This window comes from Passer montanus, unplaced genomic scaffold (assembly GCF_014805655.1).
Source record: "Passer montanus isolate IOZ18808 unplaced genomic scaffold, ASM1480565v1 scaffold4, whole genome shotgun sequence".
NCBI lineage: Eukaryota > Metazoa > Chordata > Aves > Passeriformes > Passeridae > Passer > Passer montanus.
The window spans coordinates 8,986,247-9,010,782 of record NW_024368818.1 but is presented as its reverse complement, the minus strand read 5'-3'; the positions used below and the strand labels follow the sequence as shown (position 1 = coordinate 9,010,782).

Here is a 24,536-nt window from a genome sequence, read left to right as displayed (position 1 = left end):
AGTTACCCTTGAGTGCAGCAGGCCTACCACTAGGAAAAGGTGGCTGCTGGGTCTCTGTAGGGTCCTGAAACTGATCCAGAAATACACTTGCTAGGACAGTGGCAGGTTAACTCAGGATGTAACAACAGCCCTAGTAGTTGAGGCACTTCAGATATAAAAGCTTTGAGTTTGGACTTCCTCAGGCTGAAAGACAGTAAAATCCTGATCTTCCCCTTCCTGGGTGATGCCTCCAGTTGGTTATCTTTTAAAAGAAAAAAGCAGAGCAAGCAGAGGTGCTAATTCCTGCCCTCACTGAGGATCCAGACTCTGACTCTGGAGAAGACAATGACTCCTGCCTTTCAGTCTTGAATTACTGAGGAGTAATCCTTGAGGTGGTGGTGGAGAAAGGGAGAAATTCAGATATACCACAGACTTCTATTCATTGTTTTAGATATATTTTTATTTGGCTTCTAATTTGCCTCTGTGTCTCACAGACCTGTACCTGTAATCTTTTATCAGTGCAGGTGCCTAGAATTGGACATTGATACCCCACAAATCTTCTGCAGGAGCTGAACTTCACTGTAATGTACAGTATCTAATATGTCAGGTGTTTCTAGTCCTCATTACAGACTGGATGCAGGATGTGAACTTTAATTCACTCTCCATCAGACTTATCCCACAGTATTTTAACACTGGAAAGACTAATTTATTTCACAGATTAATATATAGACTGATAATTACCCCTTTCCTCCTCCATTTGGCTAATTCACTTGGCTTAACTATCCCTCAGCAATGCTGAAGACTTCTGCAGGAAGGAGGGAGGTGCTGCCATTCAGGTTCTTCACTACCACCCCAACTGGAACAGGCTGCTCCTCTGTCACCAGCTGACCTTTGCCTTAAAGACTGATGCACTTTGCAGAGGTACAACAGGGCTGGTCCTCTGTAATTTGATTTTTGTTTGCCATGGAAAGGCTGGTTTGTTTGCTTTGCACTTAAGGCCTGCGGTTTATTCAGCAGTGTAAAACTCTTCACGATCACACATAAGAAAATAAGTGAAAAACAAACAGTGCTGAAAATTCGTCTGCTTAAAAGGGAGTGACTACTATTGCTTAACAGTATATACTAACCAGACTTCATGTTACAGCACAAAGATACATTTTCCACCCTCCAAATGTCTTCTGTGAGATGATAAAATCCTCAACATTTTCAAAAAACAATTTCAATGTCTGGCTTAAAAGAGTACTGTGCCTGACTTTCTTCAACAGCCATGAACATGGCTGTTGTTCATGACATCAGAGGATACTGAGGTCAGTGTTTAAACTGAAAGTCCCAATTTAACTTTTATTATTGTGTACTGCTTAAACTGGAACTACTGAATCATAATCTATGATAGGTAAATGGCACAACATTAAAGAAATTAATTCCATAGTTTAGAGTTTCCTGTCCTGATCCCTCTGGGCCAGTCATGAAGTCCTTGCTCATTTCCTTACTCCTGATTCATCGGAGTGTTTAAACACTCTAGATTTCTGTGGGGTTTTCAGCATATGCTAGTTGATTCAACACTTTAATCAGATAAAACCCTCACTAAAGTCAGTAGGATTTTTTTTTCCATAAAGACCTAAAGTTTCAGTCTTTTGTTTGTTTGGTTTTTAAATCCTGCATTTGAGTCCACACAACTTGAAATTAAGAATTTATGCGTTTGGTAGTTGTTGCTACACATCACTCCCTGCCCAAACCAGTTCTTTCACTTTGGCTATTTAATCACCTGCTAATAATATTAGTAGCAAGAGGAATTTAACAGAGGGGTAGTGCTGGAGTAGGTGGAGAGTTGTTGAGAAGGTTATAATAATTTGTATCACATGCTATCATTTTACATTGTATTTAAACACTGAGAAGAAAGGCACACTTTTTCTGTATCCCCTCTTGAGCTACCATTAAAAAATCTTTAACTATTTAAACATCTTGAAGTATACTATAGCTTTATTTTCCCTCATTGCTTAGGTGTGAGCAAAATTTATTGAGGAAAAATACCATGGAAGTGTGTTGCAAAATGCTTGGAGAAAACAGAATGAAGAAAATATAGGGGAATGTCTCCTTAAATCTCACATACATTGCTGCTATGCAGCAACTTGGTCTGCTGAACTGCAGCCCACTGCACAGTTAGAGAATCTAGTGAGTATGCAGTGAGCAATTAATGCTACTGAAACTGAGTTAACACAGGGCTTCTTAACAGGCTTATGATATCAATTTCTTCTGAATTCCTTTGGTACAGGCCTGTTTGATGAATGTCTCAAAAGTTAAATCTTTGAAAGCCTTTTAGAGGCCGACGAGACCAGGTGATATGTGGTGGCAGTCTTGACTTCTAATCAAAGATGTGGGCCAGCTTTTTTATTTTTTAAATTAATTTTTTTTTTTTTCAACGAAAGCACTGCCAAACGTTTTTATTTTTTAAATATTTTTTTTTTTTCAATGAAAGCACTGCCAAACTTCTTACACATGGGAATGCTGCTTAGCCTGAGCAATAGATTAATGGGAAAATCATAGTTTTGGAAATTTGTGGCTAAGCAAGCACAGGCTTTGGAGGGGGTAGGCTGCCAAAGGATATGGCATGAGATGTGCAGCAGTCTTAAATTCTCAATGCTTTCCCTGCAAACGACAGGAAATCCCCCAACCTGTGCAAGGTGTCCCTTGCTTTACTAGACTTGAGGAAATAATTTCCTGAAGTAACAATGGTCTTTCCTTTAATTTCGACTGGGGAAGAGTTTGAAAGCACGGCTTTGCTATTCCCAAATGGCTTTGCATCCTGGGAAGCAAGCAGCAGCCCTGATTCGCTCGAAGCTCATAATTCATAACTTTGGCCTTTTCCTAGTTAGTTTTAGTGTTTCGGCACTGGGGTGGCCTCGGCGAAGGCAGCAATGGCAGCCCCTGCCTCGGCCTGCTGGGCAAGCCTGAGTTTTCCCGGCGCAGAGACAGGAAGAGGGGGAGAGGGGAGAAGGCTGGTGTTGAAGTAAGGGATTTTGTAGGGAAACAACGAAGAGAAGGGGGACAGCCGAGTCCGCGGCCCTCACGGGCGGCGGAACGCTGGGGAGCAGGCCCGGGCCCCGCACCGGAGCGGCGCCGTCTCCACGGCAACCGCCGGGCCGCGGGAAGATGTCCGCGGAGGGCGGGCGGGACGCGGCGCGGGTCGTGTTCCGAGCGCTGCCGCAGAAAACCTTCTCCTGCCTGCAGGACAGGGACATCGCGGACCGACTCCTCAAATGGTGGGGGGAACGCCCGCTGCGGGCTGCCTCTGTCTCTGGGCGGCGGGGGAACAGGCGGGCCGTGCTGAGGGCTGGAGCTATTGTCGCGCCCACAGGACGCCCGCTCCGGTGGCGGCGGGCCCGCGTCTCTCTGGGGCGGCGGGGGAACAGGCGGGCCGTGCTGAGGGCTGGAGCCATTGCCGCGCCCACAGGACGCCCGGTCCGGTGGCGGCGGGTCCGCGTCTCTCTTTTTTTTTTTTTTTTTTTTTTTTTTTTTTTTTTTTTTTTTTTTATTTTATTTATTCCCCCCAGCCACTTAATTTGAAGTCCCCTTGATATTTTCCAGGCAGGCAAACTGCTCCTTCTGAGGTGTGAGGCGTGTGTCCTGGCCTCCCACAGTGAGCCCAGATCTATTTCAGCTTCCCAGCGGGGCTCCAGCGCAGCTCCAGCCCTCCAGCGAAGGCTTGGAGCCGCTTATAACTGAGAATGGGGGTGAATTACCGAAGTATAATTGGTCAGAATAGGGCTTTATGTATGTCTTCAGAATATTTAATCTCATTTTTCCATTTCAGGTCCATGCAAGGCAGGATCACAGCACAAGCGTTCAGTTTTGACCAGCAGTTTAAGCCTTATCAAAAGGATGAGTTTCTTATGGTAGTTCTAAATCCTTAGTATTTTAAGTTGATTTTTTTTTGCCTCCCCGCACCCCCCACCATGAAATTATATTCAGCATTAGCAGTGTTGAATGCTATTGGCCTGCTCACTGTCTCCTTGGGAGGAGGTGATTTAGGTGTGGTGCTCAAGTCTCTGACTTTGTGGGTTAACTGTATTGTCCAGTAAAAATATTTTAGTCTGTACTAATGTTACTCTGCTTTAAGAGGAACAATTTAGCCTTTCAGGATTCCCAAGAATGGAAATCTGAACTGGATGCTGATCTTGGCCACAAGGTTTCGTGTTGGGAAGTCCACTTAGTGTGAGGCTTCAAACAGTGTACACGCTCACAGCTATCAGTAAATTTCTCACAGTAAATTCACAGTGCAATTAGATGTGCATGTGCACCACATATCTGGAAATATAACTTTTGAAATTTATTAGACGCTGTTGCTTTATACCAGCATTTTGAACTCCCAGCTTTTTGAGACTCAAATCTCTTGCTGATTTTGTGTCCTCCATTTCTGCTGTCTGCAAAGTCAAATCTTTGTCTGTTTGCAGACAGAAAAAAACCCAAACCTGTGGTTTTAAGAGCTATGTGATTTTTACATCTTTGTTGTAAAAACAACTCTGATATTTTATATGTCTACTTTATATTGTTATCCTAGATAAAGAATTTAGCCTCCTTTTATCTTAAAGAAATTACACAGAGATGCACCAATATTTATTTCATCTGCCAGATAAACATTTCAAATTATTGAAGTTTACAGAATACCCATTTACCCTCTCAATGCTTGTCTCTTTTGAATTAAAAATGTAAAGATATCGCTGTGAAGTTATGAAATCTGAAGAGCTGTGAAGTAATTGGGGAAAAAAGGACCATTACATGTAATATCTCATCTCTCTGTGTCCCAGAAGGGTGATAAAGAAATTTAGTGATACAGAAATTGAAAGATCCATCATTTCATTTTCTTAGCAGTTTCTTCAGTGATTGTTCACTCTGTACATCTGGGTTTTCTTAGTTGGCTTATCTATCATAGAAACTTGTCAGCTATCAAAATTACTATGGATGTCTCCTTCTTTTAATTGATACATCAATAAGATTGAATTCTTCAAATCTTACTGTGGAATATATCCTCCGTCCCTTCAATAACTTATGAATCTCCTCTGTATCTGTTTAGTAATTCTTGTGTCTCTACACTTCTCCAAGCTTCAAATTTATTTTAAAATAGTAAATTTTAAAATCATACTTGGCATTTCATTTTTACCTTCAATGGCATTGTATGCAGAGACAGAGCTTTCATCCTCTTTTTTTTGTACCTCCATGAATTTCATACATATTTATGTGTTCTTGGACTAAAACTGTTTTATTATAAAAAATTAATACTACATATATAAATATGCACCTGAAGAGATCTTCTATGTATAAAAGACACTGGCTACACTGAGTTACAAACTGATGGATTTGGTGATGTGATATTTACTACACAAACTAGGAGATTATGCAGAATCTACTTATTAATTGGAGCCTTACAATTTTGATTGTAAGTATCTAAGGCACTATAATTGATGATTTTCTGTTTCAATTCATTAACTTGTATTCTCTTATTTGAATATTATAGGCATTTTTTAATGATCAAAGTGTGAACTCCAGTTTAAAGTTGCTGTCAGATTCAGGACAATGGACCACATTGGGTAAATTTAGAATAAATTAATCTTAAATAAAAAAGTCTGTGTTTTAACTATTTTGCTCTAATTTACCATAATGACAGTTCATATATGTGTGCTTCCAGCTAGGTGAAATATCTTAAAGAATGACTTCTTTTAGTAAAGTAATAGGAAGAGATTCTACTTCTAGAATAAAATAACTAAATTGTCACCTTTTATGCCCTTTTGACCCCTGCAATGTTCCATAATCAAGCACCTGAAGCTGTTCATAAATGGTTTGTAGCATCCAGTTGACCTGATCACATATCCAGACATAAACAACTGCATTATTTGTGGGATTACAGTAGTACCATATGCAGATAACATTTGGAGAAGGGCATTGTTCTGTAGAGGTAATGCCCAGACTTGGGGCAGGTCTGAGGTGATTGCCCTGTTCTAATTAAAGGTGAGAGCAGAGGATTGGTAGAGCGCACCCCGAGCTCGTGTAAATCTGCTGCCTGTACAGCCGTGGTGATGGGGGCACAGCAGAGCCCCATGGGACAGGTTGCTCTGCTTGCAGCCATGCCGTGATGGTCACTTCAACTTTGTTGCCATATCAGAAACTTCTGAACACACTCCATTAGGTCTGGAGGTGCAGATGAGGCACTGAAGCAGGAAGGCCAAAAGGAAGCAGCGAATTTATGGCTCCACTTTGAAATTGCGTTTTTTATTACGTAAATGGCACACATAAATTCATGGCTATTGCATGTGATAATGTAATGGTGTTTTATGCATAATGTGATCTCTGATATTGCCAAAGTGATTTTCCATAATAGGAATGTCTTAAAACAGGGTAGTGGGAAGCCCTCGTTTCTTTTGGTTTGTCTGCAAATATTACTGTGTGCAAATGGAGCTTTGGGAATTTTCTAACTTTTCCATTTCAGCTCTCTGGAATTGGCATAGGTTTTTCCCACTATATACAATGACACTAGACATTGCCACTTTTTTGTCAGCAAAAATCCATTTTCCAAACACTTCACCCAACTGTTAAAACAATTGAAATATATATAAAATGCAAAAAATCTGTCAAGTATCCCTTCAGGTACCTCTTTCTCTGACAAGCAGAAAGAAAATAGATGTATTTTAAGCCAGTAGTAAACCTTTTCTTGCTTTAGACAGGATTTGTTTTAGGCTATCTGTCTAGTCTACAACTTGACAGTCCCTGTAGTGGAGGTCAGCAGGTTACATACCTTGTGTTAAGAGTGGAGGGTCTCTTGCCAAGTAGTAACCCAGTTTAACTCTTGGTTCTGCTCAATCTTCCTCCACACAGAAGTGAAGCATTTTGTCCCAAGGACTGGAAGGGTTTCCCTTCTAAATCCTGAACAGCTGGTATGCCCTATTTGCTCTTAAAATTTCATCTTCCCATTCTTTGCCTATTTTTGGTGAGGAATGTTGGCACATTTTTCTATACTTAGTCTTCATGTGCATTTTTTGAAAATATAGTAAGAATTAGCTGTGAGTGGGAGGAGGTAAAAATCATCTTCTAGTATTTTCTTCTTCAGGCATGTTGATACATTAATCCACATACACCATTTGCTTATCACTGTGGAGTAACTTTAAAAGAATGTTCCTGTTGTTAAAAAATACTGGAAACATGCTTATTTTGCCTTTTAGAAAATCTGAAGAAAATACATAGTCTGTGTTGATTCAAATACCGCATTTATTCTGTTGCAAACAAAAATGTTAGTTTTGTTTGGTTTTTTTTAATGTGGAAGATAGTTTGAATGCATAAGATAGGTGGGCTTTAGATAGAGCCATAGAAAACTCCCTTCCCCTGTCTTCCATGAGCTTGGGCAGAAAGTATTTATGGACCCACAGAAAGATGTCAGCATTATAAAGGAAATTAATAAAACATTACAGTAGTGTTTGTTTTCATAATAATTGTTTTCTTTTTTAAGGCTGTCGTCCTCAGTCACCTTTTTACTTCTGTTTTTTTGTCCTGGTAGAATTCCGCAATAATACATTGTTTCAAGGACTTTAGCTTCAACATTGCTTGAAATAAAACATTTTAGGTAAATGATACACATGGATATTCACTAGTCTGCTTCCTCTGATCAGAAAGATGCTTAATTAATGACCTAATCTCACACCAAACTTTTTGCCTGTAGGGCAATATCCCTAATAGGGATATTTTTTCACTTTTTTCTGGCTGCATGGCAGAGTATCTGATATTTCTGATGTGCTTTAAGCCACCTATCCATCTGTTACTCTAATATTTCAAAAATAGAAGCAGTAAAAGCAGCAAATTTATTTGATGCATACCCATTTATGTATTGAGTCTTGTGTTTTTTAAATAGCTGCGATGAGAACTAAATAGTCATTTTTCCCTGGATACATTGCTGGCCTTGCACCTGTCAGCAGTCTTAGGGAGGCAGGACTGTATCTGCTTAAGCTCAATTAACACTTGAAAATTTATCTTCAAAGGGTTAAATTTACCATCTATCTGTGTAAATAAAAAATTATGATTTGCCTAAAAAAGGATTCTTGGGTTGCTATATATGCTTAAATCTTCAACAATTTCTGCCTTTAGAATGGGGTTTTAAAATCTGAAAGGTAATCTTAAATCAGCAATTTTTAAGCTACTGTTACAGGTTATAATTTGCAAAGAATTTTAGATGTCATGTGAACCCATAAATCATCAATCTGCACCTTTTGCTTTTGAAATATCCTGATTTTTTAATACTGAGCACTGAACTTTCATTACATATAAACTGTTTTGTAAATAGTAAGTACAAGATATTTTTCTTACATAAAAAACTTAGATTTTGGAGGAATTCTAAACATACCTAATCCAGGGTTTATCCACCCCACACTAGATATGCAGTGTGTTAATTTAAAAGTATACTGGCAGCACATTATAGATATTCCAGAGTTGGCTTTTATAATAAGGTTAAACTGTTTCAGGATTTCTCAGCTCTTTGTTTTCCACTTGTAGAGTTGTCAAGGCACTTCTTCTTTTTTCACTGCTTACTTTTATAGTGTTATTAAAACCTATCATTCTTGTCCAGGAAATTTTGAATTTCAAATCTCACTTCACAAATAGAGAGTAGAACCTTCCAATGTATTTAAACTTTTCCATGTGTAATTTGGTTTTCTGAAGTACTGAATAAATTACAAAGCTCTTGATTTTTTTTCATTATTAAAGTTTTCATAAAACCTTTTTTCAGAGCAGAAGTCTCCTTCCCTTCCACCAATAAAATCCCTATAATTGAAAGCCTATAAATAGCTCAATTTCCTATACTTTTAGCTCAGTAACTGGATCTTTCACTTTTCTCAAGTCATTTAGCATCTGATGTTTGTTAGTTGACTCAGGTTTTAATGTTACTTTTAAAATAATTTATGTGATAAAAACTGATTTGTCGTGTAATAAATCCCTTATAAAATAAAAATTCAATCCCTGTGAAAGGGAGCTGGAGAATTAGAAATTAGAAAAAACTGGAAGTGAGGGGGTGGGAGGAAGTACAAATAAATAAGTATAAATCAATTTGGTTTTTTTTCATAGGCTGTAAGGCTGTAGTTCATGATTTTTCTGACTTGTTCTTGATTATGTAATATGATTATTTTTATAGTCACTGTGTGTACAGGTAGGAGAATGCACTAAACCTTTTATTTTTTAATAACATGTATCCTTTTTCATAACCATTGTCAATTTCATAACCAAGCAATTAAATGCTGTGCTTTTGTCTTTAACAGATTTTCTTGACATCACAATGGTCCAATAAAATAAGTTTTAAATTTTCTGTCAGTATTTTACCTTAAGTAGGCATATTTTCAAGCTATCAATTTATAATTTCTCTTTATTTTTTTCCTGGTATTGATAGGTTGGGTGGTACAGTTTACCCAGGTTTAGGTATTAAAATGCCAGCCCTACTTAACCTGTGAGTAAGTAGTCTCTAGGTAATAGTATATGGCAGAAATCCCAAGGTTTTCTGCAGGTGTGGGCAAGAGAAAATTTAGTTTATGCTGTGCTTACAAATAGTAGGATTGGAGTGAAAATAGTAGGATTGGAGTGAAATGATAGGTGCTCTTGGAAGCATCATGGTTCATGCATCCCTTTTTGGCATGTTTCTGGTCCTGAAATACTGTCATGTAAAGGGAAATTTGTACATTTCCTGAAGAGTACTGCTTAGTGATCCTTTAGGTCAGTTTGGCAGGACAGCACTGAATTTTATCTTTAATTGTATGGTAAAAAGCCTTTAGATGCTGTGATGTTGCTGGCCAGTCTCCCATCAAGGGAACCTGCAGAGGGGAAGAGATAAGAATAAACTCATAGACAGCTGGAATGTTGTGAATATTCTCTCTGCTGAGACACACTGCCCTTGGGCTGAATGCTCACTCATGGTCTCCTCCCCTCTCCTGTTCAGGACTTTGAAGGTTGTTCAGGCAGACCTGGAGATGGGTAGAGAACATGTTCTAACATTTGGGCTGAACATTTGGACTGCAGAGAGAGACACAACTGGGCTGAGTCCAAAGCTTCTTAAACGTGGGGCCTAATGCTATTTGAGATGCCATAAGTTATCCAACACCATGCAGACAGATTTGTAGATGTAACACTGTATATAGAGAAGACATGTGCCCTTATGGACTGATACCTCTTTAAGGAAAATACTGTAAGGCAGGCATCTCAAATGGCACTAGATGTCTGTGAGCAACAGGATCCAGCCTTGGATGATCTGCAAGCAGAGGGAAAAAAAATTATAGAAAAATATATTCTGCATTTAATGATTACAGAGGTAATACTCCAGATTCATGCAAGAAGTGCTGATGGTACCTTTTTTATCTTCTGAAATAGTTGGTTAATAAAGCTTACAGTGGCTATGAAAGAACTTTTTTAAAAGTTCAATATAATGCTTAACAAATCAAAAATTCTTTCAGGCCGTGTTCATTTTGGTTTTTACTTTGTGGGGTGCTGTTAGCAGCTGTTGACTTCTGTACTTCATCATGCCAAATTTGGCAGATGTCCTGAGATGCTTTAAGGCTTAAGCTGTGGAATAGGATTTTCTAAGGGTGTGATCTAATGTGGTGCTGGGTTCACACGGTGTTCCATCTATCCCTAGTTTCGGTGGATGGTATTTACCAACAGGGGGAGCAGACACATGAGCCTTAATGGAAAGTAGTATTCAAATTAATTTAATGTTTTCTTTACACTTGTTTCCTTCTTAGATTTCTTTGGCTTTTTTTTTTTTTTTTGAGGGACTCTGTGGTTGAGTCATACTTACATGATGTGTGTTTTTTTTAAAAAACATGAGACATGCAACCAGCTTCCTGTATCTTCCAGGTTCCAAAGTGACAAAAATTGAAGCTACAGTGGTACCCTGTACACAGATTTCCATGTCATTTTTTGATCGGCTGTACTCTGAAGGAATTGTTAGACAAACTGGAACTATTGTGAAATGTTATGATGACTATTATGATGATATTCTTATCTCTGATGAATTAAGGAAGGTCAGTATAGTAATGAATAATTTATTATCATTTTTCCTACTCTATTAGGTGCTATAAGGACACATTTTTCAGGTTGGCTTTTTTCTGGCAGTGGTAAAAACAGGCATCAGTAGCTGTGGTTTACAAACAACTGAGGCACTACAGTGCCTGAATATGTAAAAGAAATTACTTGTTTCCAGGTGAGCCCTCTTTTATTTTTAGGTGGGAGAAAAAGGTAAAGCTTTCTTCTCCCCACCTATGTCTCAGGCAGTCAGTGCTGGGGGATGCGTGGGGAAATGCACTTGTGTGCTTAGGAGGGGGAAACAAAAGGTCCAAAGAGAAAGTGCTGTGATACTCAGAGCTGTAGGTTCACCCAGCCTTCCAGGCAGTGGATGAAATTGAATGTATTTGATAGCTACATCCTGAAATGTTCCTGGACGGGAATGCTGATCATAGCATATCTGAAGGCGTTTAAAGAAAACCATCTTAATATATTTTCTCTAAAGCAAGAGGAACTATGGAAGAGGAAATTGTTTTTCAGTATAATACTGGAAAATTACTAAATACAACTCCTGAACAGGCCTGCAATGTAAAACTGTTTGTTAATACTCTAGTGGAAGTGTCAGACAGCAGATTATCTGAAAAAAGAATCTCTAACAGTGGCACCCTTTTAATCAATGTATGTCTTTACTGTGTTTCTTTTGACTTCATAAGCTAAAACCATTTTTTAAACTTATGTTTGTGTAGCATTAGCAAAGCATAGTGTGGGAGAACTGGATTTTGCTCTTCCTTGTATATATAATCAACATAAGTACTAAATAATTATAGAGTTGCACTCATTTGCACTTGGCAAATCCTTTGAAGGCAATGTATTTGAACCAGTGACACTGGTTACAGGATGTGGCCTGAAATACTGGTCTGTCTTGTGAAGTTCTGGGAAAAGGTGAGAACTCAAGCTCATGTTTGAATTTCAGATGTAGTTTGTAGCCTAGCAGTTCAAAATACTATGTATTTATTTATAAGTCAGGTACATGTGAAATGTTTTCTGAAAATTAAATATATTGTCTGTAGGAAGGTTAGAGGCAACATTTAAAATTAGAGATTGTTGGGGTTTCAGTGTCTTCCCATTTTCCTTCCCATGGAAGTGATGTGTGTGTCAGCATTTGCAAGTTGAGGGTTTAACATTGGTTTGAAACAAAGGGGATTCCTACTCCTAAGACCTAAGAGAGCAGAAAGAATAAGTCAAAATCCAGGAATGACATCAACATTTGAAATTAATCAGTCAGGGCTCTAGGACAGAAGACTGTAGGGGGCACCAAACTGTCTTGCAGCCCTTGTCTGCAAGACTCCACTTTTCTTTCCTACCTGCCATTTTTTCTCTTCTTTCAGCCAAGGAGGTTGGGATATGCATGAGGTGGCCACCCAGAACAGTTGTTACCCTGAGCCCTTTTTACTCAGATTGTTATAAAGAGGGCCAGAGAGCAGTGGGCTCATGTCTAACTTTGACCAGTTTGCCTGGGCTGGCATCTGCAGCTTGGCTGACATGACTCAAATGTCTTATGGCCATTGTGAGTTACAATTCCTGTCCACATTTACATGAACCAGTGTTGACACTAATCTAGCAAGTCCTCTGTGTTCACATATCTCAGCAAAAGGCAGGTGACACGCATGGAGGCAGCTGGATGCATGTCTGGCTAATCCAGGCTACAGATCAGGGCTCACTGGAGTCTGCAATAAAGAATGATGGGAGTTTGAGTGATATCCTCTTAGAGATCGTACAATTCCTTTACAAATGTGAAATTACTCTGTCGATTTAAAAATTAAAAAAGCAAATGTTACCAAAAACAGTTACCCCATTGATTAACAGCAATTGACATATCGAATATAGGTAGATTATTTTCAGATTGCTTGTTTCACTAGCATGACAGATGAAAAAACAATGAAATAACCAATGAAATAACGAGACTTTAAAAATATTCCTTTATGTCTTTTGGGCATAAATCTGCTTGATTCTGCTTTATATTATATGTAAGAATTTTGAACCTAATTGCATCATTGGAAGAAGGATTTAGAAATATGTATTTCCATCCCTCATCCATATATTTTACATGGACATAATTTCTGTGTACCATACAGCATGCTAGCTGCATTATTTATAAACTGAATCTTAAATAAATTTTTATCAATTTAACTTCCATGTTTTTTCCTTGGTCCACAAGGTCTTGCTTCTGGAGGATTCAGACCATTACGACTTATTCACTCAATTGGATCGTGAGGAATTTCTGTTCTGTCTTTTTAAGCATTTTTGCATTGGAGGAACTCTTTGCCAATTTGAAGATGTAGTTGACCCATACTTAGAAACTACAAAAGCTTTTTATAAAGACTTGGTGAGGTAAGTGTTACTCACTTTTTTTACAAATGTGTACATGTATTATCCATAGAGATTTTGTGTTGATTTGTGTAAATTTATTGTACATTACTGATTCAAAAATGGGGCTGTTATTAAATCCACCTGCAAGCTTATTTGTGTCCAACTATCAAAATACCATGGAACAATGGCAGTAGTTCAGTGGCAAAATATATGCAATTTTAATTGCATCAGTCCTACATCAGAACATCTTTTATATTACAGTTATGGACATTGATATATTATAATTCATTCCCAATTTAAAGATACTTTTTTCCATAATCATCTGCTGAAAACATGGAATAGTACTGGAAATAGACTGTGTTCCTGCTGTCGTTGATAAAATATCAACAATTAAGTCTTGCCTGCATGATCTTGAGCTACTTTCAATTGGACTGCTTTTAATTTAGGATTTAAAATTTGAAATAATTAAGTTGAAACTTTCAGTTCCATATATTTTTTATCCCTGCTGTTTTGGTTTTTTTTTTAATACAGTTGGATTTTGGTCTTCCTAGTTCTGCAAATACACTTCTCACAGTGTAAAGCTAAGGTTGATAGAATCCTGCTGTTATAACAGGGTGAACTAACACACATTTATTTTACCAGGTTTGGTATATGGAATTGTTTGGAACTTTATGTGAGGGGTTTTTTCCCACTGATATTAGAGGTAATTGATCAGAGGTTTAGAATCAGACTAAAACCACAACTTTCGCCCTGCTTTCATGTATCCATCCATATGCTGACTTCTCTGATTGACAAAACTTCCGATGTTCTGGTTGCCGGGAAATGGAATGCAGTTATTGGTTATACAGACTCATTCTTAGTTAAGCTAGTGGGAATATAAAGATTGTAAAAGATATTACTAAAATTTTTGTTAGTATGAGTAGTTTTGGTATTTTCATCTCATACATAGATGGGAATCAAGTGGGTTCTTCAGAAACACAGCATCTGACATAAAAGGATCCATCAATGTTTAACTCTACCCTCCCTTTTCTTTTATATTGTTCATTCTGCACTTGAATCAAGCTGCTTGTTCCTTCAGTCCTGGGCCATAGGTGACTCTGCATTGACTGCAGCTGTTTCTGCTCTTCTGTTGTTGAATTAATCTAGGACAAAGTGCAAATCCTATCAGTTCTTTCACTTTACTGCTCCCCTTTGCTGTTGAGTTGTTTTATCTTAAACATGTTCAAGTTCTGTTCTAAGCCACTCATTTTCTTTACCTTCCTATCTCCTTAAACCTCTTTCCATTCTTTTTCCTTTTCATGTTGTAAAATTTGATAGGGATGTGAAATAGTTCTTATTACTTAAAACAGAAAAAAACCCCTCTGCCAATATCCTCCCACAATTTCATCCTGTTTTCAAAGGTTACCTTTTCTGTATCCTCAACCTGTTCCCTATTAGCCCTTTGTATTTTCCTCTTGTGTGCTGCTTCTTTCCTTTATAAAATATTTAGGAGAAAATATTTCAAGTGTGTATTCCTGTGCTGTTTGGGGATTTTGTTGGGTTTTTTTTGCCAGTTGGCAGATTGCTTTCTATCCTTCCAAGTTTTCAAGTGATGTAACTGATCTTCAGAATTTGTCTACCATGTGTCTCTCTGTTGCCTGTAAATGTCTGCTGGTTTCTCACTGCCAGAGGAGCTGGTGTTAGCACTGGTTACCAGTTGAAAACAAAACTTACCATTTCACTGAATCCTTTATCTCTTTCCTTTAGTATTGAGTTCTTTGTCAGTCCCATGAGAAAAGCTTTTGATCTTGACATTTCAGACCTTTCCTCCCCCTTCCGAATCACGGTTGTCTTTTTCTTGGTCTCATTTCCCCCTGCTCCCAGTTGATCCAAAATGATGCTTCTGTTTTATTTCCAATGTGTTAAGAAAGAAAAAGACAGTGACAGGCTCTGAATAGGGACACTAATGACAGTCTTGACTTAATTTCTAATTTCTGGGCACTGTGTTGCTTCATTCTTGCACAAATTACACCAGAAAATAAAGCAATTAAAATTACTTGCTCATAGCCTCTTATTTTCAGTAACAGTTTACTGATTATAGTAGTAATCTCTTAAATCTGTGTACCAAAAAGTTCACCCTCAAATGCCTATTGAATACCAAGGTTTGTTGAAATTCTTTTTTTAGACTGCTATCCTGTGTGTTTTCATTGTATGTTGGATTACAGTTGCATTGAACACTTTCTACCCTTTGTAAAGTTATATCAAAAGCATTTAATGGTATTAAAAATTCTGTAAACTGTACTGTCATTAAGGTTTAATTTTTATGTTTGAGTATCAGAAGGCTTGGTAGAAAAACAAATGTATACTTCAATAATTATTAGCTGCTGTCTGATGATGTGCATTGAAAAATTAGCTCCCACAGATGAATTCAGTCTAATAACAGTGAGGTTATGGATGTATAAACTGCTGATGTTTAGTCCTGTTACAGTATTCCTTGTGGGCAAGAGCCTCGCCGTGAAGAGTTCCACAGAAGTGTCTTTACTGCTGGGAGCAGCAGACCCGTTAATGAGCTTTTCCCTACTTACCTTTATTACAGCTTTTCTTTTTCTGGCCATACCTGAGTTCTAACTCCAAGGCACTAGCATTCAAAATAGTGTCAAAAGTTTTGAGGTTTCATTTTATTAAAGCATTTCTATGTGCATTGCTTTATTATGACAGAACTAAATAATTTTTTTTAATTAACAACTCTCGATATTTTACAAGCTAGGGACTCCCAAATACAGCTACTAAATAGCAGACATTTTTTTCCTGTGCAAAAAGAGTGATATATTCTTACTAAAAGTGTAATGCACAACTTGTAGTCTGTTACTAACCCATCGGTAATTAGTCTGTGATGAGTTGAATCCATCCAAAATTCTAGTGTTTAGTGTTGTATATCCTGTATAACCTAAATAATTTCAAATCCCTATCGCTTGTTGTAGTATTTTGATTTAAAGGATACATTTACATAACAAAAACTTGCTAATTAAAATATAATCTATGAATCTTTGTTGATAAATCTTGTCCTCTGTACTTAACCCCTGATTTTTCTGGCAGTGTCTCTCCATAGTGACAGCTGCTGTAGCATCTTGTAGTGATTGTTTTCTTCTCCTTTCTTAATCTCCATCTCCATGCCCTTTTCTCCATAATGAATGAATGTATGTGAAAGCATTAAGTTGTTCTTTTATTGTTTGGAAAGCCTAGTAAAATATTGCCAGTAAGGTTAGGATATAAATAAAGCCCAAAGAGAATAGAGAGACCATGAGGATGTTTGCTTTTCATAAAAAGAGAATGGATGCACATTAAAATGATGAACTACCATATCCAATGAATAGTTTAGAAGTTAACAATTTGAAAGAACATGGGGCTATTAACATTATTTTTGAGGAAATAACTGTCCTCTTCAAAAGGACAAGATAGTTTTTTTTCTAAAACCTTTCAGGGGGGAAAAAAGAGATAGAGCAAATGAGTTTGTCAAAGGCAACCTCTTGGTTTTCTTTCAAGTCAGCAAAGGAAGAATCTCATCTGATTTTAACAGACACCATTTTTTGCCTTAAAAAATAACTAAAGTACTGAAAATAAACATTTTGAAAAATTACTTACAGGAAGCTAACCACAAGGGGAAAATTTCTCAAGGTCATGGAATAAATAGGAAGACTTATTCTTTGTCAACTCTTACTTTGGTACCCTAAATATATATATATATATATATAAAACATGAAAATTAAGAAACCAGAAATTGATAGCATAGTTTTCTGACAGAAGAATCTGAAGCCAGAGTAACTTAAATACAACTGTTGCTTTTGGGGCTGGTAATACATGGTAGAAGGCAGTAATGCCACTAATCCTCTATGTCTTGTTCTGAAAGTTGCCACTCTTTCCACAGAGATGGTTGAAGAGTTTCTGAACTGCTGCAGTTACAGCCTGGTTTGTCAGCATAAAGTGACATCTGGGTTGGTTTGGCTTAATGCACTCATCTGTAAACTGCAGTGGTTCAGAAGCTGAGTCATGAGGTAGCTGAGCTGTCCTGCTGGGAAGGCAATCCTCTCTGGAGGAGTGGGAAGGCACACAACTGGGGTCAGTACTGATTTCAGCAGTGCTCTCTTCATCCACCGTTGAGTATGTCAACATGTCAGATGCAACAAAAAGTTCCGAGGAAGCCTCATTACTGACTGACCACAGGGAAGATCAGCCTCACAGTATAGGTTCAAACATGACTGTGTCATTACAGATGAAATCAGTTAATTGGAGAGTCAATTTCTTTTATTGGCTGCAGAGATTGAATCAGCAGAGGTGCTGTTGGTTGATTTGGGGTTCCTTTGTTCTTACCAAAAGAAGCTTTGCCCCAAAGCACTAGTAAGAGGGGGCTGCTGTCACAGCTTGGACCTGGTGTGGTGTTCAGCTGGGCTGTGTTTCACACATCCTCTTGTAACTTGTCTATACTGGGACCTTTCTTTGGAAAGATCTGGGACCTTTCTTTGGAGTGGAACCTATTTGTGACAAGGCAGGTTTTGAGATATGCATTTCTTGGAAGCATGTAAGTATGGATGTTTTAAGCCTCAGCTGTTCCACAGTGAGTTACTGTAAGTGGGAATCTGCAAAATTAGATAAATGAATAGCAGTTGCATGATCTAATTTCTGAATAAATGTAAGCATCACTTAAAGCAGACTTGAGGAAAAGTGATATATTAAAATACCTTAAATAGGTTGAGATGCTTGGATTCTTTGCAATAATATTCAGTGTTATTAGTAAATATGATGAAAGAAATGGCAATCTTTACAACAAACAGTCTAGAAATATAAAAGCTCAGAACTAATCCCATCCCAAGTTGCATAGCTGACTACATATTCAAAATTCCAAAGGAGGAGAAAAAGTAAACCTAAACTATAATTATATACTAATTAAAATTAGCTAAAGAATGTGTTTCTTCACCAGTACTGCTGCTGCTTTTTGTAGTCTGTATTATGATGTATTTCACTTTGCAGATTTCTTTATCAAAGAATATGTGAAAAGATTTTTATGCAATGTTTATCTGCATAATTTTTCCTATCTATCAAAATGAAAACTCTATAGTTGGGATAATCTAGGTCTGGGTAATATTGCTGTGATTTAGTAGCTGAGAACAGTGAAACCAAGTCAGATTACTAGATATATTCAATATATTTTAGTAAAATGTCATAATAACCATGTTACCTAACCATGGCCACATAACTTTTCATGCTCAATATGACATAAGTTGAATTTTGGCTATAAATTTGACCTTCATAAAATTTGAGCAAGGATCCAGTACATATGTTTAAATGTATTTCATAAATTAAAGTCTAATTATCAGTACTTATGATATATAACAAATATGTATTATATCCTTGTATTTCAGTGTTCAAAAGAACCCTGAAACAAAAGAGATACATATTATTTCTACAGTCTTCAGAGTGTCTGCATATGTAAGTATTGATAATTTTTATATGGGATTTTACAGTAATATACATAACATGAAAATAATGAATTTACTTTCACACAAAGAAAATATAATATTCCACTGTAATGGGTTCTTTTTCCATAGTTGTCACTTTTTTATTTGTGAACTCTTTCTCTGATCTCATCCTGTTTATTAACTCTTCATTAGTAACCACCAGCTAAAGTTTTATTTGGTAGCTCACTAAAAATAGGTTTGCTGAATTACAGTGGAAGTCATAATAGTCATCCAGAAACTAGTGAATGGAAAAAAAAAAAAAAAAAAGGAAAGTTTAGATAATAATAAAACTTGAGTTAACAGTAAGGATCAAAGATGCACTCTAGACTTCCTATAGTTGTGTTTCTTGAAATGATGCTAGAGCTTTGTGAATAGCTTGTATTGTGTCTGTTTCTGTAAAGACTGCAAGGAAGTTTAGTACACAAAAAGTCTGGGGTGGTGAGATGACTGCTAACCTCTTTTCCCCTCCCTTGTCAAGTCTCATTCCTATCTGTTTTCCTTGCAAAATCATACATTTGCCATCAAGATAAGTTTGAGAACTGGCATGTTTACTAGATTCAGCATATCTGTCATTTAAGTTGTTACAGTAGGATGAACTACTTCAAATTCTTCTTGAGTAACCAGAATATGTGATAATTAAATGTCAGATAATGTACCGACTTTCAACAGCAGTAGCTGATGTCATTTCAGACTTCACAAACTTCCCTGTAGGTTGCCAATAGCCCAGTTGTTCATTTGTTGGTCATCATCTTTTAAGTACTATGTATGATTCATAAAAGGCTTTTGAAAATAAACACTTTATGGGTGTACCAAAATTTATCTTTCTGCTGGGTTTCAAACTGTAATAAAAATAAAAAGGCAAAACCCTGGTAACTGGATGTTCTCTTGTTATTACTGTTCCTTTCACACCTCTAAATCAAACGCATTGATGGGAACTTTGCAGATTTCTATGTTTAGGCAGATGGACAATAAAGAGCTCCCCTAACTGTGTTGGCCATACATTAAATATCATCAGTACTACAAATAAAAAAACAACAAACAAAACCCCAATCAAACTTTAGCAGGTTTTGTAAACAAAATAGATGAACAAAAGAAGATCCAGTGTTAATGCAGAGCTGGCTATTCTCCTTGTAGCCTTGGAGGAAAATTGGGCATTACTGCACTTTCTGAAAATTTGTGGGGTGGAGAAGAATTCTGAAATTACAGTTTCTATTAAACAACATGCTGAAGAATTTTCTCTCAGAAAACATTAAGGCTTAAACAGTGTGTCTAGACTGTTTGATGATTATGTGGATCAAAACTACTCCACATGGTACTTACAGGAATGACACTTGCTGGAGCACTAATGTCTTATGTTTGTGATTAAAAGTTTCTTTCAAGGAGATAACTACATTTCTGCAGTGGATTTAATTTCTGAGTTCATTTGATAAATAACTGTAGAGTGTTATTATAATCCTTATGTTGAGCTGACAGTTTTTAAGCCAAATTTTCTTGGTTTGTATCTGGAAGAAGAGGACATACCCTCCTAGCCTGATGTTAATAGATAAATAATTTTTACAATAAATAAATTTTAAAAGCTGATCTTGTAAAAGTGACTTGTACAGCTGAGCACAATTTTAAAACAGTATCTAAAAAAGCACACTATTAGAAATGTAAATATTTCAAAGTTCTAAGTTATAGCTCACACAATCACAGAATATGCTGAGTTAGACTGGACCCACGAGATTGCTCAAGTCCAACTCCTGACCCTGCACAACACCATCCCCAGGAGTCACACCATGTGCCTGAGTGTGTTTTCCAAACACTTCTTGACCTCTGTCAGGGCTGGTGCTTTGACCACTTCCCTGAGGAGCCTGTTCCAGTGCCCAACAACCCTCTGGGTGAAGAGCCTTTTCCTACTGTCTAACCTAAACCTCCCCTGACTCAGGTTCATGCTGTTGCCTCAGATCCTCTCACTGGTCACCTCAGAGCAGAGATCAGTGCCTGCCCCTCCTCTTCTCCTCACAAGGAAGCTGCAGAGTGCAGTGAGGTCTCCCCTCAATCTCTCCAGGCTGAACAGACCAAGTGACCTCAGCCATTCTTCATACGATTTTATCCTCAAGGCCCTTCATCATCATCATTGCCCTCCTCTGGACACTCTCCCATAGTTTAATGTCTTTTTTACATGGTGGCACCCAGAACTGCCCCAGCACTGGAGGTGAGGCTGCCCCAGAGCAGAGCAGAGCAGGACAATCCCCTCCCTTGCCCACTGGCCATGCTGTGCCTGATGCCCCCAGGACAGGGTTGGCCCTCCTGGCTGCCAAGGCACTGCGGCTCATATCCACCTTGCCATCAACCAGGACCCCCTGGTCCCTTTATGTAGCACTTCTCTGCAGCATCTCATTCCTCAGTCTGTCTGTACATCCAGGGCTGCCCCATCCCAGGTGCAGAATCCAGCACTTTCTCTTGTTGAACTCCGTATGGTGATTGTCCAGCCCTGTAATTTGTTGAGGTTTCTCTTACAAATGTCTATAGAGCTCTTGAGCGTCAAAACCTGATAGACCTGGGCATCACAAGAGAAATAATTTTGGATCTTGTGACAAAGTACTCTGTTGAACTCTACCCTTAAGAACTTTAGAGCTTTGCATATAATGAAGATACTTTTACAGCTTAAATATTGGAGTGCTCACTGATATTTCAGAACTTTCTTTACCTGAACCCAAACTGTGGCAGCGTTAGAAATCCAAATAATGTGAAGTTTATTCAATAAGTATTTTTAAAAATTGTCAATTACATTTTGCAGTTTTGAGAATGTTCAGCAGTATTTTTATGATATGCATATGTATTCTTAAATCATCCGCTGTGTTGCTACAAAGAAAAAAATAAAATTATTCTACTCTAACATCAGTAAATCAATCATTACACCCCCTGCATGTGTGAACCAAAGTCCACACTGCAGATGGAATCGGCATGATTCTTAACTTGTGTGCATGCATGAATGTAAATATCAGAGCCTCTATGCTCAAGCATTTTAGGGGTTTTATGACCTCTTTTGCTAATTAAAATTAAGAACTTTTTCATTTAATTAGGTTATATTGATTATTTTCCTGATACCGAGTTTGGTATATTGCTTGAAATGCCTCATTGCCAGAACTTACATTGTTTTTGTTCTTGAGCTGTTGAACAAATTTTTAGTGGGCTCACACTGCCTCTAAACAGTCAAAACCTCAACTGCCATCCATCAATTCCACACAGACTGCAGGAGTGGGATCCTTGGTAGCAATGGGAAAAGAGTTTAACTAGCAATCAGATCTTGATGTTGATGTTGTCGCACTTTTTTTTCTTCAGTTACATGCATGAGTTTAAGTTAATTTTGGATCAAATTCCAAAGTCCTTTTGATACTGAGCACTATAAAATCTTAAAATTTGCTCTCTTTACTGCAGTTGAGAATCCAGTGTTTGTTACACATGTATCCTTAGAAAACACCTGAAGAAAGCTAGGTATCCTACAATTGGAGATACAGAGCTTGTATGCTGTGCTGCTTAAAAATAGAATGCTATTTCTAGCTTGTGGCATTTGACTACCATTGGAAAATTCTGGGAATAAACATTATCAAATCTCTACCTGTCTAAAACAGTGCTTTTATGAGGTGCTTAGTTTAATTTAAGATTTAGGGGTTTGAATAATCCCTCAAAGGAAGACATCAGAACATCTAATAATGAATTCATTCCCTTTGAAACAGCAGGAGAAAATGGGGTGCCAGAAAAAGCTAAAGGATAAAATTAACAAATAGTCCTTGGTGCAGAAATGGGGACCCAGCTCTTTTCCTTCTCAGCTGACTGACTTAACCACTGAGAAAGGTTACAGTTTTCATGTTTCCTTGGTCCAAAAAACCACAGATTATTTTATGCAAAGGAAGACAGCTTCAACAGAAGAATGCGAGAGATATGAAATCTGGAATAGTCTGTAGTCTGTGAGTTTAAAATTTTCCTGGAGAAAATTAACGATATATGCAATGTAGCAATTTCTCTAAAAATTGTAACAGAACCCACATCACTTCAATTGTTGTACAAAGGTGTTGGGGAGCAGGAGGAAACTGTTACAAGTTTTAAAAGAAAGGAAGTTCTAGCTACATATTTACTGGTCTTTCACATGTTCAGTTACCACACTGACTAAATAAAAAACCCCAACACTTTAAAAATCCCTCCATCTATTTTCTGGATCCCTTCTGGATTTGAAGTATGTCCAGCTGTGCTGCTCTGTCAACACCGAAGCTTTTACTGACATGTGCAGACATAGGATGTTAATGTGAAGAGCCCAGTTCCCCTGCTGATTGTCAGCTGAATGTATTTTTTTCAGAACCAGGATTTTGCAGCGAGGTGTCTAGAATCCCTTCAAACCTTTTCTGAGAACTGGCACACAAAATGTTTCCAATAATAGTCCAGAGTTGTTAATGTGATCTATAATAAGCGTTTTGTTTAAATGCAAATATTGGAACCTGAACAGATGCATTAACAAATGTTAAGTGAAATAAAAAAAGTACTGATGGAACAGCTTTATGTATTAATATAGAGTAAGTAATTATTTTTCTCTTTCAAATGAAACATGATGGGCTGTTATATATTTAATCATTTGTATTTTAGGCTCTAATTGTGTAAACACATGATTACATGTTTAATTTTACATTTTTTATTAATATTACATTTACCTCAAGGTTATTTGATACATCTGGCCAGAATTACTGAGCATTTTATATTGTTAGGATCCTGATGGGGACATATACCATTTAAATAACTGCAGTGTATTTGTTCTATTTTGCTGTGCAATGAACAGTTACAACTGGAACAAAATTATTAACTTGAGATTTTATTAATTCTCTTGCAGATATCCCTATTGTCCCTAATACTCTTCTGTTTTTTTTCTTCCTCTCAGGATGCTAATGGCCTGTGTTACCCTTCAAGCAAAAGCCACCAACAGACTTTTGCCTACTTGATTGTGGATCCTTGCAAGCGGCATGTGAATGTCCTGTATCACTGTTTTGGTGGAAGCCTATTTACAAACTAGTTATAAACCTGTCTGGTCCCCAGTTTTATAATGGAGGTTGCCTTCTTTCTGTTGGGTTCAGGTAGACATTGTATAGTTTTCTGACGAGGAAAGCTCTGCTCCTTGATGACGTGCTCGGAAGTGCTTCCCCTTGTACTCAGATGTTACTATGTGGTTAGTGACAAAAGTTTTCCGGTATTTACAGTTCTTGAAGCTGTTTTCTTGGCCGTTTCCCCCTTTCCCTCACCCGTTTTATCTAATAAAAAGTATTTCTGTAGAGGTCTCGTCATTTGTATGAGCCAGCTTTACAGACCCGCGACGCGGGGGAGGCTCTGCAGTCGGTGAAAGCTCTGCGGAACCGGGAGAAAGCGCGGGCGGGGACGGGCGGGAGGGGTCCCGGGCCGATGCCCCCCCTGGGCCACGGGCAGGGAAGTGCGGCCGCCCCTCCCCACCTCTCGCGGAGCGGCCTCCTGGAAACTGGGATAGAAGTTAGGGAGAAAAAAAGTTCTGGTTGGCGGCAGCAGGCGGGCGGGCGCGGAGCGAGGGGCGGCCGGGCCGGGCCGGGGGGGCCGCGCTGCGCCCCGGGCGGGAGGCGGTGCGGGCGGGCGTGCGCAGGAGCGCTGCGAGCACGGGCTCCCTCGGTCGGATAC

The 24,536-nt window shown here is 38.1% G+C and overlaps 1 protein-coding gene across 2 annotated transcripts; it reads left to right on the top strand.

Annotated features, from left to right (window-relative positions):
* Positions 1-3,095: 3,095 nt before the first annotated feature.
* On the top strand, positions 3,096-24,165 carry CFAP300 (cilia and flagella associated protein 300). Of its 2 annotated transcripts, none has more exons than XM_039718771.1 (7): positions 3,096-3,239; positions 3,791-3,872; positions 5,492-5,564; positions 10,855-11,021; positions 13,220-13,392; positions 18,768-18,834; positions 23,776-24,165. In XM_039718771.1, the coding sequence occupies exons 1-7, from the start codon at positions 3,130-3,132 to the stop codon at positions 23,905-23,907; spliced, it is 804 nt and encodes a 267-aa protein (XP_039574705.1). In that variant the 5' UTR covers positions 3,096-3,129; the 3' UTR covers positions 23,908-24,165. The 2 variants fall into 2 exon arrangements, with proteins under 2 accessions (XP_039574705.1, XP_039574706.1); XM_039718772.1 differs by lacking the exon at positions 23,776-24,165 and adding an exon at positions 23,203-23,319 and having other exon boundaries at positions 3,122-3,239.
* The last annotated feature ends 371 nt before the right edge of the window (positions 24,166-24,536 follow it).

Coding starts and splice junctions, on each gene's coding strand:
- CFAP300 (XM_039718771.1), top strand. CDS start 3,130: ATGTCCGCGGAGGGCGGGCGGGACGCGGCGCGGGTCGTGTTCCGAGCG. Junction 3,240..3,790: donor GCGGACCGACTCCTCAAATG/GTGGGGGGAACG, acceptor TTTCCATTTCAG/GTCCATGCAAGGCAGGATCA. Junction 18,835..23,775: donor TCTTCAGAGTGTCTGCATAT/GTAAGTATTGAT, acceptor TCTTCCTCTCAG/GATGCTAATGGCCTGTGTTA.